Here is a 14,735-nt window from a genome sequence, read left to right on the forward strand (position 1 = left end):
GTAGAAGGTGCAAAAGATGGCTTGCAGTTTGGTGCTAAAACACTAAGATTCTATCATTTGGCCTGATCAGTCATTTGCTTACAGATGAGGAAGAAGTAGTGACACTGGCAGATGTTATTATACATTGCTCAAAAATCTTGCTTACAGTTAGCCCACAGGATTAAGGAATTGTACTGTTAATGTGCTGATTCACAAAGTCCATGGTACAGGGTTTGATTTCCTCTACCTACATTCGCCTACACTAAGCTACTCACTTTATCTGACAGTGCTCATGGGTCACTCATGAAAGGGGACATTGAGGTCCAGTGGGCTTACTCAGTCAACAAATATGTAAAATAAAAAGATATTTGCAGAAGGTGACTGCAGCCATGAGACTAAACGTTGCTTTCTTCTTGGGAGGATAGCACATCTAAATAAAGTATAACATTTTAACAAAGATTTGGTACCTTCGTTGAAGGTTGTGCGTCAGGCCTGGCAAGCCGGTATGTAAAAATCAACTGCCAATCATTAGCGGACTGGAGTTCTGCTGTGGCGACCCCTAACCGGGAAAAGCCGAAAGACACAAGACACAAACAATTTTAACAAAGATCTAGATAGTCACAGATATAGTTTTCCCAGTAATAACATATGTATCTGAGAATTTGATATAAGTAAAGCTGTACGCTAAACAGATGATACTTTTTCATTGCATTGTTGCAGAAAAGTTGTAAGAACTCCAAGGACTGCAAGAAGATCAGCTAAGATCAGACAATGCATAAAGAAACAAACTCTGTTTACTCGAAGGTTGTCCATTAAAACTAAAACTCAGATATTTTCACCACTTGATTCTTTGGAGAAAAGATTAAAGGCAAATGATGAAAGTGGCAGTAGAGGGTAAGATGGATTGACAGCATTACTGAAGTAATGAATACGAATTTGTAAAAACAAAAAACATGGTTGTTGACAGGCCTGGTTTGCTAATGCTCTTTAGGGCACAAAGAGTTATACCCAACTAAATGACTACAGAATATGAAACAAACATTTGAAGCTAAGTGCCCCTGTCGATACATTCCCATTACAGTTCATTCCTTGTTTAAGTCATCTTTAGGAAGAACAAATATGGATAGAGATTAAGGACTGAATATTGTGAAGAAGCTAGACTTTGAGAAGACAAACTGTAAGCTAAAAAGGCATCAGCTGTAAACTAGAAAATAAAAGTGCTTACAAGATAATACACCCGCATAACCTCTCTTACTTAGCTCTCAGGAAAAATGGTCAAAATCAGGAACAATATAACTAATGACATTTAAAAAGAAATATTAGATGAATTAAGAAAAAATCAATACATAGATGAACAAATCTAAGTTTAATGGCTGGTAATTAGCAATCTGTGAATCCTTAGAATTGCTCTCAAAAGTGCGGGTATGCATGCATCCTTTAATAAGAAAACCATGCTCAAGCCCTTATCCTAGGCATACTCAATGAAGGCCTTAACCTGATGTGTAACACTACTTCTTCTAAGCCATGATATTATGGAAATTCCTGCTGTCCCTTACCTTAGACCATGTGCTTGTAGTTCTCTGCTTAGCTGCAACTGCTGAATGTCATCAATGTCTCGAAACATGAAAAACACATCTTTGCATTCTGGGTGGGTTTCAAATAGCCTGGTATGGATGAAAAGGAGAGACAAAAAGATAAGATAATTAAGAAAACATAATGATCAATGCAGAGTATCAAGTATATAAAATATAACACTGAGGGATTTTTGAAAAGATGTGGTAAATATCTGCTTTAATAGTCAGCTGATTTACTGAAACATACTTTACTGAGGCAACAGCTAAATTTTTCCGCAAAAACAAATGATTTAGAATATTCTTCCTTTAGAATGCTTAAAATGGTAATTGTTCATCACAGATTTGAATTATTTACTGTAAAAAAATGCCTTATAAACTTTGGGTCAGGATGTACTTAAGTAAGCCTAGCCAACAAGATTCCCTGGCTTACGCCACTCAAGAAAGTTATTTTCCTGTGCCACTGTCGAGCAGAGCCACAGAAGTGATCCCCGGGGTCATTTAATCAGAATTAAAGCTGAACCCTTTTTCTTTTGTTACTAGTTCCATTCTCACATTAATGAGTATGACAAATGATCTCTCTGTGAGGATCCCTAATGCAAGTGACTCTGTACCACATACATTTACTAACTTCAGTTGTCAAGATACTGGGCATCTGCATATGTTTAAGTTTACATTCAGTAGTTCAGTTACTGATTATTTATTTTAATATTGCATTCTGGTATGGTGGTGCTGTGGTAGTGTTGTTGCCTCACAGTAAGACGCTGTCCGGTTCGATTCTCAGCTAGAGTGTCTTCTGCGTGGAGACATGCGTGAATGGGCACACCTTCTTCGAAGGTTTGTGTCAGGCCTGACAAGCCGGTACGTAAAAATCAACTGCCAATCATTAGCGGACTGGAGTTCCACTGTGGCGACCCCTAACTGGGAAAAGCCGAAAGACACAAACAAACAATTCTGGTATAGAATAATCTTTCCGTTAAAGGCTATACATGCTTTCGAGATAGGAAAAATAGATTTTTTCTGGATTTTTAATATGACTGCTGCTGTATTTATTGTGTTCTCTACAGACATTAGTATTTCACAGGCTTAAGATAAAAATACCAGAAAAGGCAACATTTTTTATCCAAACATTCATGAAATCAAATTCAGCTGTATAAGTTTTGTAGTGTTAAACATTTTGTTTTAATGTTTAAGGTATCACCTTCAAAAATGTAATAATGTCATTACACCATCACATCGCAACAAGTCATTCTGCAATTGTGATAGAGAGCTTTGCATTTGGTATTTAAAATCAAATTTCAAGATAGTTTTGTATTATGTGAGTACTGTAGCTCATTAGAATGATTCTGTTATACTACATGTTAAAAGTTTATTCCCTAAACATTTAAAATTAGAAAAACTAAAAAAAAGCATTTTCAAATTCTAGGAAGTCTTCATGTATAGCATTGAGGGTAATGGCACAAACTGCTAAGTACCTTTAATTTATAGGATCAGAGGATCATAGGATGTTACTAGGCTATCGACCCAGAGGTCATTTCAAGGCTAGCTGTATCATCCCAATGTAATACCATAGATACTCTACTCAATATTCATGATTGTAATGACTACCCATGTACAGGAGGTTATGGGTGCTATCGCTGGTAAGAATAAATGGTGCCCCATCCACTTGTCCAGGTTCCTTTTGAACAGTGTCATAGAGATGCTCTATTTCACATGAATTGGCAGCCTATTTCAAAGATGCAGCATTGGCTGGGAGACAAATCTGTCTCTCCAGCACATCCTATTCAAGTTGCAGGCCATATTATGGTCCCTGGAATGGGTAGCTCTAGTCCCGTTTGATTTATGGGTGTGCAGAAAATTCATTAGGTTTATGTTGGAGATTGCTCCATAATCCAGGCATAAGTCTCCCATAAGAAGTCTATATATTACTGAGTATAGTGACAGGGACTTTAGTTGGTCTGTGTAAGCATGTACTGGAGTCCCTTGATCTTCTTAGTTAGAAACCTCTGAGGTCTCTCCAATTGCTGCAGATGCCTTGTACAGTAAATGCCGAAAGGGGTGTTATACTTAATTATGGGCCTGATTAGTGACAAATATAGAAGCTTATAACCTCCTTTGCTCTAAAGGTGATGCCTTTGCTAAGCAAGTGTGCTATGTAGAAAGCCTTCCTTACTACAGTAGACACATGGTGGTCAAAGTTTAAGGTCACAGTCTACTTGTGAAACAAGATCTCTTACTACTTCGTAGGTAAATAAAGTATTGTTGTTAATTTGAAAGTGTGAAGAGACATTGTTTTTACCATAGGGAATGATGATACATTTCTTTGCATTCAGTTTGAGATCGTGACTAAGACACCAGTTGTTGGTCTGCATAAGACCCTCCTGAAGTATGCTGACATCATCTGGGGATTCAGTAATTGAACCCAGTTTGGAGTCGTCTACAGACTTTGTCAGCATAGCCCCTTAGTTTTAGCCTGAACGTCTGAGAAGTATATACCAAGGAGTAGGGGGCCCAGCACTGACCCTTGTGGCACCCCGCTGGTGACAGATCTACTAGTTGATGTGGAGTCACCCACTTTGATAGTGCGTGACCTGTTTGTGAGCCAGTTGGCAACCCATCTTACAGCGAAGGGGTTTACATTCAGTTTGCTATGTTTATCATTAATGTCTGAATGTGGGATTGTGTCAAATGCCTTTGTCAAGTTGAGGTATGCTGCGTTCACAGATTTGCCCTCGTCAATGGCCCTGGTCACATTTTTGAAGAAATCCACCAGGTTTAACAGGAAGGATCTGCCCTTGATGAAGCTGAATCAGGTCAGATCCAGGGTTTGGGGGTTGCCAATGTCTTTATTTATGAGGTCCATGATGATATGTTCCATGGCTTTACAGATGAGGCTTTCAGACTTATGGGTGTATAATTCCCTGGGTCTGTTGCTACGCCACCTTTGTGGAGGGGAATAACTGCTGCAATAGTCCATTCCACAGCAACAAAGCCAGCGGTTTGGCTGTGAATGAACTGTATACTTAATGGTGATGCTAGTTCATGTTTTAGTTTGTTTAGAAGACAGCCTAACATGCTGTCTGGTCCCATAAGGACTGTATTTTTTGCCTTAGGCAAGGCTTTAATGACCTGCTCTTTGGATATGTAGGATGGGGTAGTTGGGGTCAAGGTTTGCGATAAGTTTGAAGGGGATAAGGGAGTGAAATTTTCACCATATCTGTCAGATAGCTGGTTTGCTATGTCTGTGGGATCAGTGTTTGTGATGCTGTTAGTCAATAGTTCAGCACATTCTTAGGTCCTATCTTTTAAGCTATATATGTAGCTGTAAAAGGCCTTATAATTATCCTTGGCTGTGACTGCTAAGTTTTTCTCAAAGTTACCCTTAGAGGATTAGGCATGTTGTCTTATTGGCCACTTGATGCTGAGAAGGGTGCTTTTCCATTGTTGGGGCCTCACCTTAGTTTTCTTAGACAGCAAATTATTGCATGTGTTGTAAAGTTTTTTGATGCAGGGTGGATTTTTTTTACTTTTGGTCTGGCTTTGATTTTGTCTGGAACAGCCGAGTCTATACAATTATACAAGTGATTGTGCAGGGCTTTGTAAGCTTTGGTATAGTTACCACTTCCAGCTGCGGGTGGGACGTGGAATGTATTTATACCTTCCCCTAGGAGGGTATAGTTTTCTGACTTCATCCTTTGTGAGTTCTGGTGCTAGTGCCAGGCCAAAGGCAACTGATTTGTGGTCAGATTTAACTAATGTGGGTTTGATAGTTTTGGTGGTACATCTGTTTGTCATGTTAGTGAGGACCAGATCTAGTATGTTTGCTCCTCCTGTTGAGGTTTGAACAATTTGTTCCAGGGCATTTGAGTTAACAAAGTCAAGGGACTTTTGCTCTAGTGAGTTAGGGCTAGAGTAGGTTTCCCAGTTGATGGTGGGATAATTGAAATCCCCCATGACCAGAGTGTTTGGCAATATTTGAATTGACTCCAGTTTGGTCAAGTAGGCCTCGTGCGCATCATGATCCATGGAGGGAGATCTATAACTAGCTATGACTTGAATGGGGGTCTTACCCACAGTAATCTAAACTTGAACTAACTCCATGGTGTTGTCCTGTCTAACTAGTTGGGAGGTGAATTTATCTTTAATATAGATAGAAACACCGCCTTTGGTTCTCACACTTTTGTTTTGCAGTCTAAAGGTGTGGAAAGCATTGTAGCCTTGCAAGGCCGGAGTACTTTCTGAGGCCTTGAACCAGGTTTCTGTGACTGCACAGACATCTACATCCTCCAATGGTAGAAGTGCTTCCAGGGTATGCAGTTTTTGATTTAAGCTCCAAGCGTTTAGCAGTGTAACCCTTATTTTGTTATGGTTGGCAGTTTTCACACTGGCAATTTTGTTTTTGAGACCTTGCCTAAAAAAGGCACTATGGGGGAGGCAAGAGCCTTTGCCAGCAACCGAAAACCCAGTGGTGCCAGGTGCAAAACTGTCTCTGACAAAGCAGCGAGGTTTTTAGACCATGTCATCCCAGATTGACAGAAATTGGATCCCCTTTGAATGACACCAAAAATTAAGCCAGTTATTGAAATCAATCACTTTTTTGTTTATACTGTGGCATCATTCTAGGTGAGGGTAATATTCTGCTCAAGGCTAGGGACATACCTGCCTGAGACACATACTCGGAGAGCTCAGTCATGTCTCTTATCGTCTAGTCAGGTGAGGTACATCTCAGGTTGTTCACTCCAACATGAGCTATGACAGAGTCATAATGGTACTTGTTGAGAGACCTGAGTTCATGCATGATTGGATGAATCCTAGCACCAGACAGGCAGTTAACTGTGACTTTCTCCTTATCTAACCTGGTGAATGGGACATATGTCTGTCTCACTATGGAGTCTCCAATGAAAAGAAAAACATTTTTTTGAGTGTTAGTCCTAAAGGGCTTGGTGGATGAGACACTGGTGTTGGTATGTGTCTTGGGTGCTGTGGGAACTGTGTTAATTGTAGCAATGTTTTGTTTTGGAAGCCTCTGGTGTTTCTATAAATTTTTTGTTGAGAGAACCTCTATGTATATTGATTTATGTACTGAATGCATACTGTGTGTATGAGTAGTGGTGAGTGAGTTGACAACCACTTCAGGTTCATAGGTTCATAGGTTGGTACTAGGCTATCGGCCCTAAGGCCTATGCAAGCCTAGCCATAACAATTCCCTGGAAATTTTTTCCCACAATATTTACTTCCCTGGGCCCCTGTCTAGCAGGGCGACTGACATGATCCCCAGGGTGAATATCCTATTTCCCATCCAATCATCAAGGTTCCTTTTGAAGAGGGCCAATGAGGTGCTCTACTTGACATATATGGGCAGTCTATTCCAGAGTATGGGGAGTCTCTGTGTCAGGAACCTATCCCTCCAGCATGTTTTGTTCATTGTGATGATAAGGTTTAGAGCCCTGGAGCATGTGGCTCTGAGGGATTGGGATTTCTTTAAGTGGAGCATGTCCAACAGCTCAGTGTTTGACATGGCCTTGTATGTTAAGCAGAGATCGCCTCTGAGTAGACAATATGCTACAGAGTATAGCTGGAGTTTTTTTAGATGGTCAGCATATGGCATCTGCTTTAGGCCTGTGATTCTTTTAGTGAGGTATTTCTGTGGCCTTTCCAGCTGTTGCAGATGTCTTGTGAGGTACATACCAAATGGGGCATTATACTCTATAATGGGTCTAATGAGGGATGTGTACAGTGGGACAATGACCTCCCTTTTTCTGGATGAAAAGCCCTTAGTGATGAGGTGTGCCACGTAGAAGGATTTCCTGACTGTTGTAGCGATGTGTTATTGAAAGTGAGACCACTGTCCACTTGTGTCCCTAAGTCTCTCATCACACTTTCAATGTTTAGTGTCCTGCCACCTATGTGGTAGTTCATGGGTACATGTTTTTTTCCAAAGGGGATGACTATACATTTCTTGGCATTAAGCTTGAGCCCATGGCTCTAGCACCAGGCATCTGTTTCTGTAAGGCCCTTTTGTAGAATATCCACATCATTTGGGGATTCAATAATGGATCCCAGTTTGCAGTCATCTGCAAACTTTGTTAGCCAGAGTCCCTTAGTGTTGGCTTGTACTTCAGAGAAGTAGATGCCAAATATGAGTGGTCCCAGGACTGAACCCTGAGGTACTCCACTTGTCACTTGTCTGGAGCTGGATTTGTAGTCGGCTACTTTTACAGTCTGGGTTCTGTCAGTAAGCCAGTTGGCAACCCATCGAGTGACGTAGGGATTTATGCCCAGTTTAGTACGTTTATCTAGTGATTCCAGAGTGGGGGATGGTGTCAAAGGCCTTGGCGAGGTCCAGATAGGCATTGTGGACCTCCTTACCCTTGTCCACAGCTCTGGAGACCGATTCAAAGAAGTCAATCAGATTCAGGAGACAAGATCGGCCCTTCATAAACCCAAACTGGGTTGGGTCCAGTGTCTGGAGGTTGCCAATGTCTTTGTTTATAAGTTCCATGATAATGCGTTCCATGCCCTTGGAGATCAGGCTTGTCAGACTGATGGGACGGTAGTTCCCAGGATCCAAGGTGGATCCTCCCTTGTGGATCAGGATAACTGTAGCTGTGCGCCACTCAGTGGGCATGAAGCCTGAGGCGAGGCTATGATTAAACATGACATTTAGGTGGGGTGCCAGTTCATTTTGTAGTTCATGTAGTAGACCGCCTGGGATGTCATCTGGTCCCATGGATGCTGTATTCTTAGCTTTGGAGAGTGCTGTTTCTACCTGTGTGGCTGTGATTATCATAATTTGGCAATCTTTTGGTATTGAGATGGGCCCTTTAGGGGGTGAGAGGGGAGTGAAGTTGGCACTAAATCGATCTGCCAGGATATTGGCAATATCCTTGGGATCAGTATATTTAATGCCATTCTGTTGTAGCTCAGAGCAGATCTGAGCATTGCCATTTAGATTCTTGACATAACTATAGAATGCCTTGTGGTTGTCTTTGGAATCTTTGGCAATTTTATTTTTGTATCTAGCTTTTGAGGATTTTATGAGGGATATCAGCTTCTTACTGAGGCTGGTGAGGGAGTTTTTGCATCCTGGGATTTTCCTCTTTTCTGCAACAGTTTCTTCCTTCTGTTGTATAGTTTGTTTATAGCAGGGGACCACCAGATTGGCTTCCTTTTTTTGGAGAAGAGCATCTTGGTTCTATTTGGGATGGCACGATTCATGCATGAGTGGATGTGCTCGTACAGTGCCTTAGTGTAGGATTCTGCAGTCGAACTTCCAGATCCCATCTGCGTGGGTGTTGTGAAGTTTGTCACTTCTGACTTCAGTAGCATGAAGTTGGCTTTGCAGAAGTTTTTTAAGGAGGTTTCTTTACTGGGGGTGGGGGTGGGATGTGGATATCAAGGGTGATTTGCTTATGGTCAGACTTGACCAATGAGGGGGTGACCACTGGTGTGGAGCATCTATCTCCCATGTTGGTAATGACCAGGTCTAGGATATTGGAGCCCCTGGTGGGACAATGGATTAGTTGATCCAGGGCATTGGAATTTATGAATTCCAAGAACCGTTGGGAAAAGGAGTTGGTACCCGAGTCGTTTTTCCAATTAATGGCAGGGTAGTTAAAATCATCTAGTATTAGGGTGTTTGGTTGTATCTTAATATTTTCCAGTATGTTTAGGAAGGTGTAGTGAGAATCTTGTGGTATGGTGGGGGATCTGTAGCAAGCTACAATTTGGCTTGCAGTCTTACCTAGTGTTAGTTGCACCTGGAGAATTTCAGATGCATTGTGTTGGGCAACTAGCCTGGAGGTGTGAATATCCTTGGTGAATATGGACACTCCTCCATCTTTAGTGTTTCGGTCTTGGTTTTGTGGCCGAAAAGTGTGGTAAGAACTGTAGCCTAGTATTGCAGGGGTACTCTCTGGAGCCTTGAACCAGGTCTCAGTCACTGCACAGATATCGATGTTCTCCATTTTTAGGAGTGCCTCGAGAGAGTGCATTTTGAGGTTTAGACTTCTAGCATTGAGTAGCATTACCTTCAGATTTTGCATGCTTGTATCTGTTACGGTGGTGGTTTTATCCTTTGAACCTTGCCTAAAAAAGGCACTATAGGGGTGGCAAGAGCGTTAGCCAGTAACCTGAATCCCAGGGGTGACAGGTGCAGACCATCTCTGGCAAAGCATCATGGTTTGTTGATCATGTCTTCCCAGGCAGATAATTACTGAATCTCCTTTGAATGACACCAGAAGCTTAGCCAATTGTTGAAGTCAATCATTTTGTCCTTATACTGTGGTATCATTCTGGGCGAAGGCAGGATGCTACTCAGGGCTAGGGTCATACCTGCCTGAGTCACATGATCCAAGAGTTCTTCTATGTCTCTTTTCATATAGTCCAGGGAGGTACGTCTCAAGTCATTTACTCCAGCATGGACAATGACAGAGTCGTATTTGTACTTGTTGTGGAGTGACTTGAGTGCATGCATTATGTGGTGGATCCTGGCACCCGACAGGCAGCTGACTGTAATTTTCTCCTTGTTCAGCCTGGTGAGTATGACATCAGTGTGCCTGACTATAGAGTCACCTATGACTAAAGTGTTGGGTACATTGTCTTGCCTTAGGGGCTGTTGTTGGGTGGCACACTGGTGTTGTGAGCTATGTGTCACTTTGGTTGTGACTGGTGTTTGTTTTGCGTTCGCTTTGGAGGTCCTTGTTGCTTGGGCAGGTTAATGTTAAGGGCCTCCGCATATGTGGGTTTAGTGTTGCTATGTGTGGGAGTTGATGGTGTGGATTTTGAAGTCTATGAGTTGCTAGAGGTGTAATGCAGGTGTTAGCCTTCTCCTCTTGACTGTCTTGCACAGTCTTGACCGGAGAGAGCTTTGCTTCCAGTTTGGCTATATAAGTGCATCTTTCGCAGGTTGTAGTGTTGGGTGGTAGGAGGAGAGGATTGTGTGTGTACATGAGGCAGTTGCCGCATTGCCCCAGTATGCCCAGATTCACCAGGTGGACAGGAGAAACCACCAGAAGCTGACCCTTGGACATGCCTGTTTAGGTGCTTTTTTGTAAGGTTTAAGAGCTGTTTTCCCTTACCTTTGCAAGGTACTTTGCAATTGTAGGCTGTTTAGTGCCTATGATTAATTTTTCCTTATTGACAAGGAGAGCTGAGTGCTTGTATCAGTTTCAGGCTTCCTACTGATTTACAGCAGGTTCTAGAGAAAGTGCTAGTCACAGGGGTTCAGATTTTAGTGCTACTACTGAGAAACCAGCTAGTTTTAAGAGAAAATTTGAAGAGCAGACTTTCTGGCACCTGGAATAGTTTAACTGTAGCCTCACAGTGCTGCACGATGTGAAAAATGTGCAAACACACGTGTTTTTAAGCCAGAAAGTTGAAAGGGATAGAAATCAGCCCAAAAAGGCTAATAAAATTACAATTTTAGAGCTGGAAACCACCCCTCTAGCGTTAGATAGGCAGTACAATGCTCACCAGTCCCACTGGTAGGCAGTAGGACTTCCCTCTGCCACAGCAAGGTCTGGATAGCTCTGAGCACAGAAAATAAAGTCCTGAGACAAGCAAGGCCTGGGATATGGACTGGCTAGAAAAGGTGGGAAACGAGCAAACAAGGTAGTATATATATAAATATTTTTTTGAAACAGGCTAAACAATGCAATAATACAGTAAATAAACACAGAAAAGTCTAACACACTTGAGTGTGTAGTCCTAAATAGTAAATGCAATTAAAACTCTATAAAATTAGCAATTTAAAACTTTTTAAATGAAACAAGGCAAGTGCACAACTGAAAAATGATTTAAGTGGCAGTAATACAGCAGAATAAATAGCTAGTCTACATATATAGTGTTACTGTTTTGAGTGCGAGAGAGCAAGGATTCAAGATTCTTGGTGTAGATACATCTCTTGCACTCTATACTAGCGTGAACAATTAGTAGATGGTTGTCAGTATACAGGAGGCATTTGCTACACTGCCTCAGGAGACCCAAGTCAACAAGGTTGGCAAGAGAAACAAGGGCAGTCCAACTGTCTATAATGCTAGGTTTGAAGAACTGTTATTACAAAGTGGGTGTTTTCAGGACTGATCTAGGAGGTGCTCGGTAGATGGCTATTTCTGAAGGGATTTTTGGCTGGTGTTTTAATAGGTCACAGCTCACTAGCAATACTTCTTAGATCAGAGATGTACTAAATGTGAGGACTACACTAATGTTGTACAGCTTTATCTAAGGGAAAAATAATCAAAATTATCTGTCCAGCTATGGTGCACAATTGTGTGACAGTGCGCGGTGCTGAGTGACAAGCAGAAACTAGCTGAAATGCAGGGCTTAAATACAAGAACCTACTAAAAAAATAAAAAAAAACCTCATAATAACCCATGAGTGTGCTTACTGCAAGCCCTAGACCAATCACCATTTACTAGACAGGTTCTAGTCAGTACACTTCTCAAACATCATCCTTGGATTTGATTCTCACAGTTCAGCTTCTATGCTCTTCGAGTCACAGAAAGTAATTTAACCAAACACAGCACCTTGGTTTCCCTCAAAAAGTGATATGTGAGTCTTATGGATCGTGTATTGTAAAAGACATGAACAATAAATAAATAAATAAATATAACTAAGAGCCTTTCTAGTCTGCAATAATAACTGTACTAAACTAATGCTAAGAAGCACAGTAATATGATCTCATACCTCTCCTAAAGTTCAGCTTTCCTCAAGGTTATTAACTTAGGCTTTATTAAGCATACAGAAGGGTTAGGGAACTAAACCCTGAAGTAGTTACAGTCCTGGACTGAGTATTTGTGTTTTGCCTGTGCTGAACTGTAGGGAAACTGCTATCTTATACAACTGGTTGTGTCACTCAGATGCATTTTGTTTGCTTGTTATAGTTATTATCAGCAGTTATGCTTGTTATTCAGCACCTCACTGGCTCTCTTCAAGAGAAATCTTGATGAGTGGATGGGAAATAGAAAATTCACATCGGGGATAACTCCAGTGGCTCTACTCGACAGAGGCACTAGGAACTAAGGTCGGGTGGCAAAATGCCAGGGTAATCCTATGGGCTAGGCTTGTAAAGGCTCCAGGGCCATTAGCCTAGTACACACCTATGATGCCCCTCATTGTTTCTACTTTAGTGACTTCACTATATTACTTGTCGATTCTGTTGGTGGTTATGCTATAGCTAATAATAACCCATTATTGTGATTTTTATTGTTATTAACTATTTTGTTACAGGATTATATTGCTTTATAGTGGAATACAAATACAAATGCAAATAATAATAATGATGATGATACTAATAAAGTACTAAAAGTTCACAAAATGCATGTCAGCAATTTAAAGTCATATTCCTTTCTGAGGTGAAAAAAGTTTGGTATTAAATTCATTGGATTGTAATCACAAACATAGTCCACAGCAAATATTGATGAATAAGGCTATATCATAGAAAACACAATTCAGAAACATTTGTGCCAAGATTCCAAGGGCTTGTATACAGTCAATCAAATGCATGCTGCATGTATATGCAAATGAACTTATTACACAACTGTCACTTTGAAACATGACTTATAAATCTATCCATTTATATCCCAATAAATCTGGCATATCTTAATACAGTGAAATCCACACACAAAATCATAGGCAATCACTAAATAATATTGGCTACCATGTTATGTGTTATACTTAATATGATCTCACCTATTGCAACATTAAATTCCCAAATCAAGAAGGGCATCATCCCAGCTCTATGTGGTACATTAGGCTAAACATTTTGTCCATATCATTTTCTAGGCAAGGCCATCTGAATGTTTATGAATGAATGCACAAAAAATGGATCTACTGTGTAACCTGTCTAGAGGGATATAGAGACATAGAATACAATGGGGCAGATATCTGTGCAGACTGGAAGAACAATGACAGTAAAAATCCTAACCACAGGAACTGTCTAGTGACCATCCAGAGATACTAATGGGATATCACTTCATCTAACTCAGGGAAGACCAAACCTACAGGGTCACATGCATAGCTCATGCATACTTTTGAATGTTTTGTTGAAAATTCGATTTATTCTGTAAATACCAGACCTTCAAGTCCAGTGATTTATTTAAACTCTGAAACATGGTATCCATGTGGGTTATAACAATAATGTGTTGTTCCTGCTGCTGTACACTGGTACAGCCTACATCACACAGCACAGCACAGTAGGTACAGAGATTTAACAAAACAGTGTACATAACTGAGAAAGTCATGCAAGCTATATCAGCATTGGCTCTTACGCTTATCAAGTATAAAATGCAGTAAACAAGTGTTTCTTCTGGCAACTGAGATTCGGTCATTATGATTGTTGTTTTGGTTATAAGTTCAATCACTTTCACAACCTGTGTGCTGAGCTAACAAACACTGGAATGACATCAGATAAAAGAATATTTCATTAAGATGGTATACAGTGATTCACAAAATAACACAAGCAGGCATACTAAATACAGTAGGTAATAATTAATTTATTTTCTGAATCAAATTCATTTCCATTCACTAAATCCACCACACTCCCTGTCACTCAATAAGTTGCTCTTGTCAGTTTCCAGTTGTTAATTTTGAAATTATACCAGGCATGGAATACAACAGTTGCCTTTTAAATATGAATATATTTTACACAGTTGGTACCATCCCAGTGATCCCACAATGTATACTCAAAACATGTATACATATGCAGAAGAAAAGCAACCTGCATGGTTGCTGTACATCGCTGACAAATTCTCTCATCTTTAATGCAATATATAAGAGGACTGGTAGCTGTTGACCTAACCATAGTAAGAATGAAAAGGGCCTAAATCTATGACATCTGCACATTCAGCTCCATGAAGAAATGTTCATTAAAGAATCCCAAAAGGCTTGACAGGTTTGTTTCAATTGTGAAAGATAATACACGTCAGCATGCCATTGAACCACACATCTGTGTCTCTGTTCACTGTCTCCATCCCTAAGGCCAATATCCTGATTCATTTTCAGCTATCAGTATGGCACATGGGTTGAGTTTCATTGTTCCCATATAGGTTTACTCCAGATACTTTTTTTTTTAAATATGTTGATGCTCAAGTTAAAAGACTCATTTAAAATTATCTCTTGGTTTATTTATATTGCATTGGTCCCTTTAGAGGCAAAGAAATGATGCAGCATTCAAAGATGCTCTTC

The 14,735-nt window shown here is 40.5% G+C and overlaps 1 protein-coding gene across 1 annotated transcript in view; it reads right to left on the reverse strand.

The window, feature by feature from the left end:
- Positions 1-14,735, reverse strand: part of NGB (neuroglobin) — a 1,021,120-nt gene that overhangs the window by 655,973 nt on the left and 350,412 nt on the right. The window contains exon 2 of the mRNA XM_044062051.1: positions 1,536-1,643. Within this exon, the coding sequence (XP_043917986.1) occupies positions 1,536-1,643 (108 nt within the window). The remainder of the gene's footprint in view (positions 1-1,535; positions 1,644-14,735) is intronic.

This window comes from Protopterus annectens, chromosome 1.part0, assembly GCF_019279795.1.
Source record: "Protopterus annectens isolate FY-2018-M chromosome 1.part0, PAN1.0, whole genome shotgun sequence".
NCBI classification, from domain to species: domain Eukaryota; kingdom Metazoa; phylum Chordata; order Ceratodontiformes; family Protopteridae; genus Protopterus; species Protopterus annectens.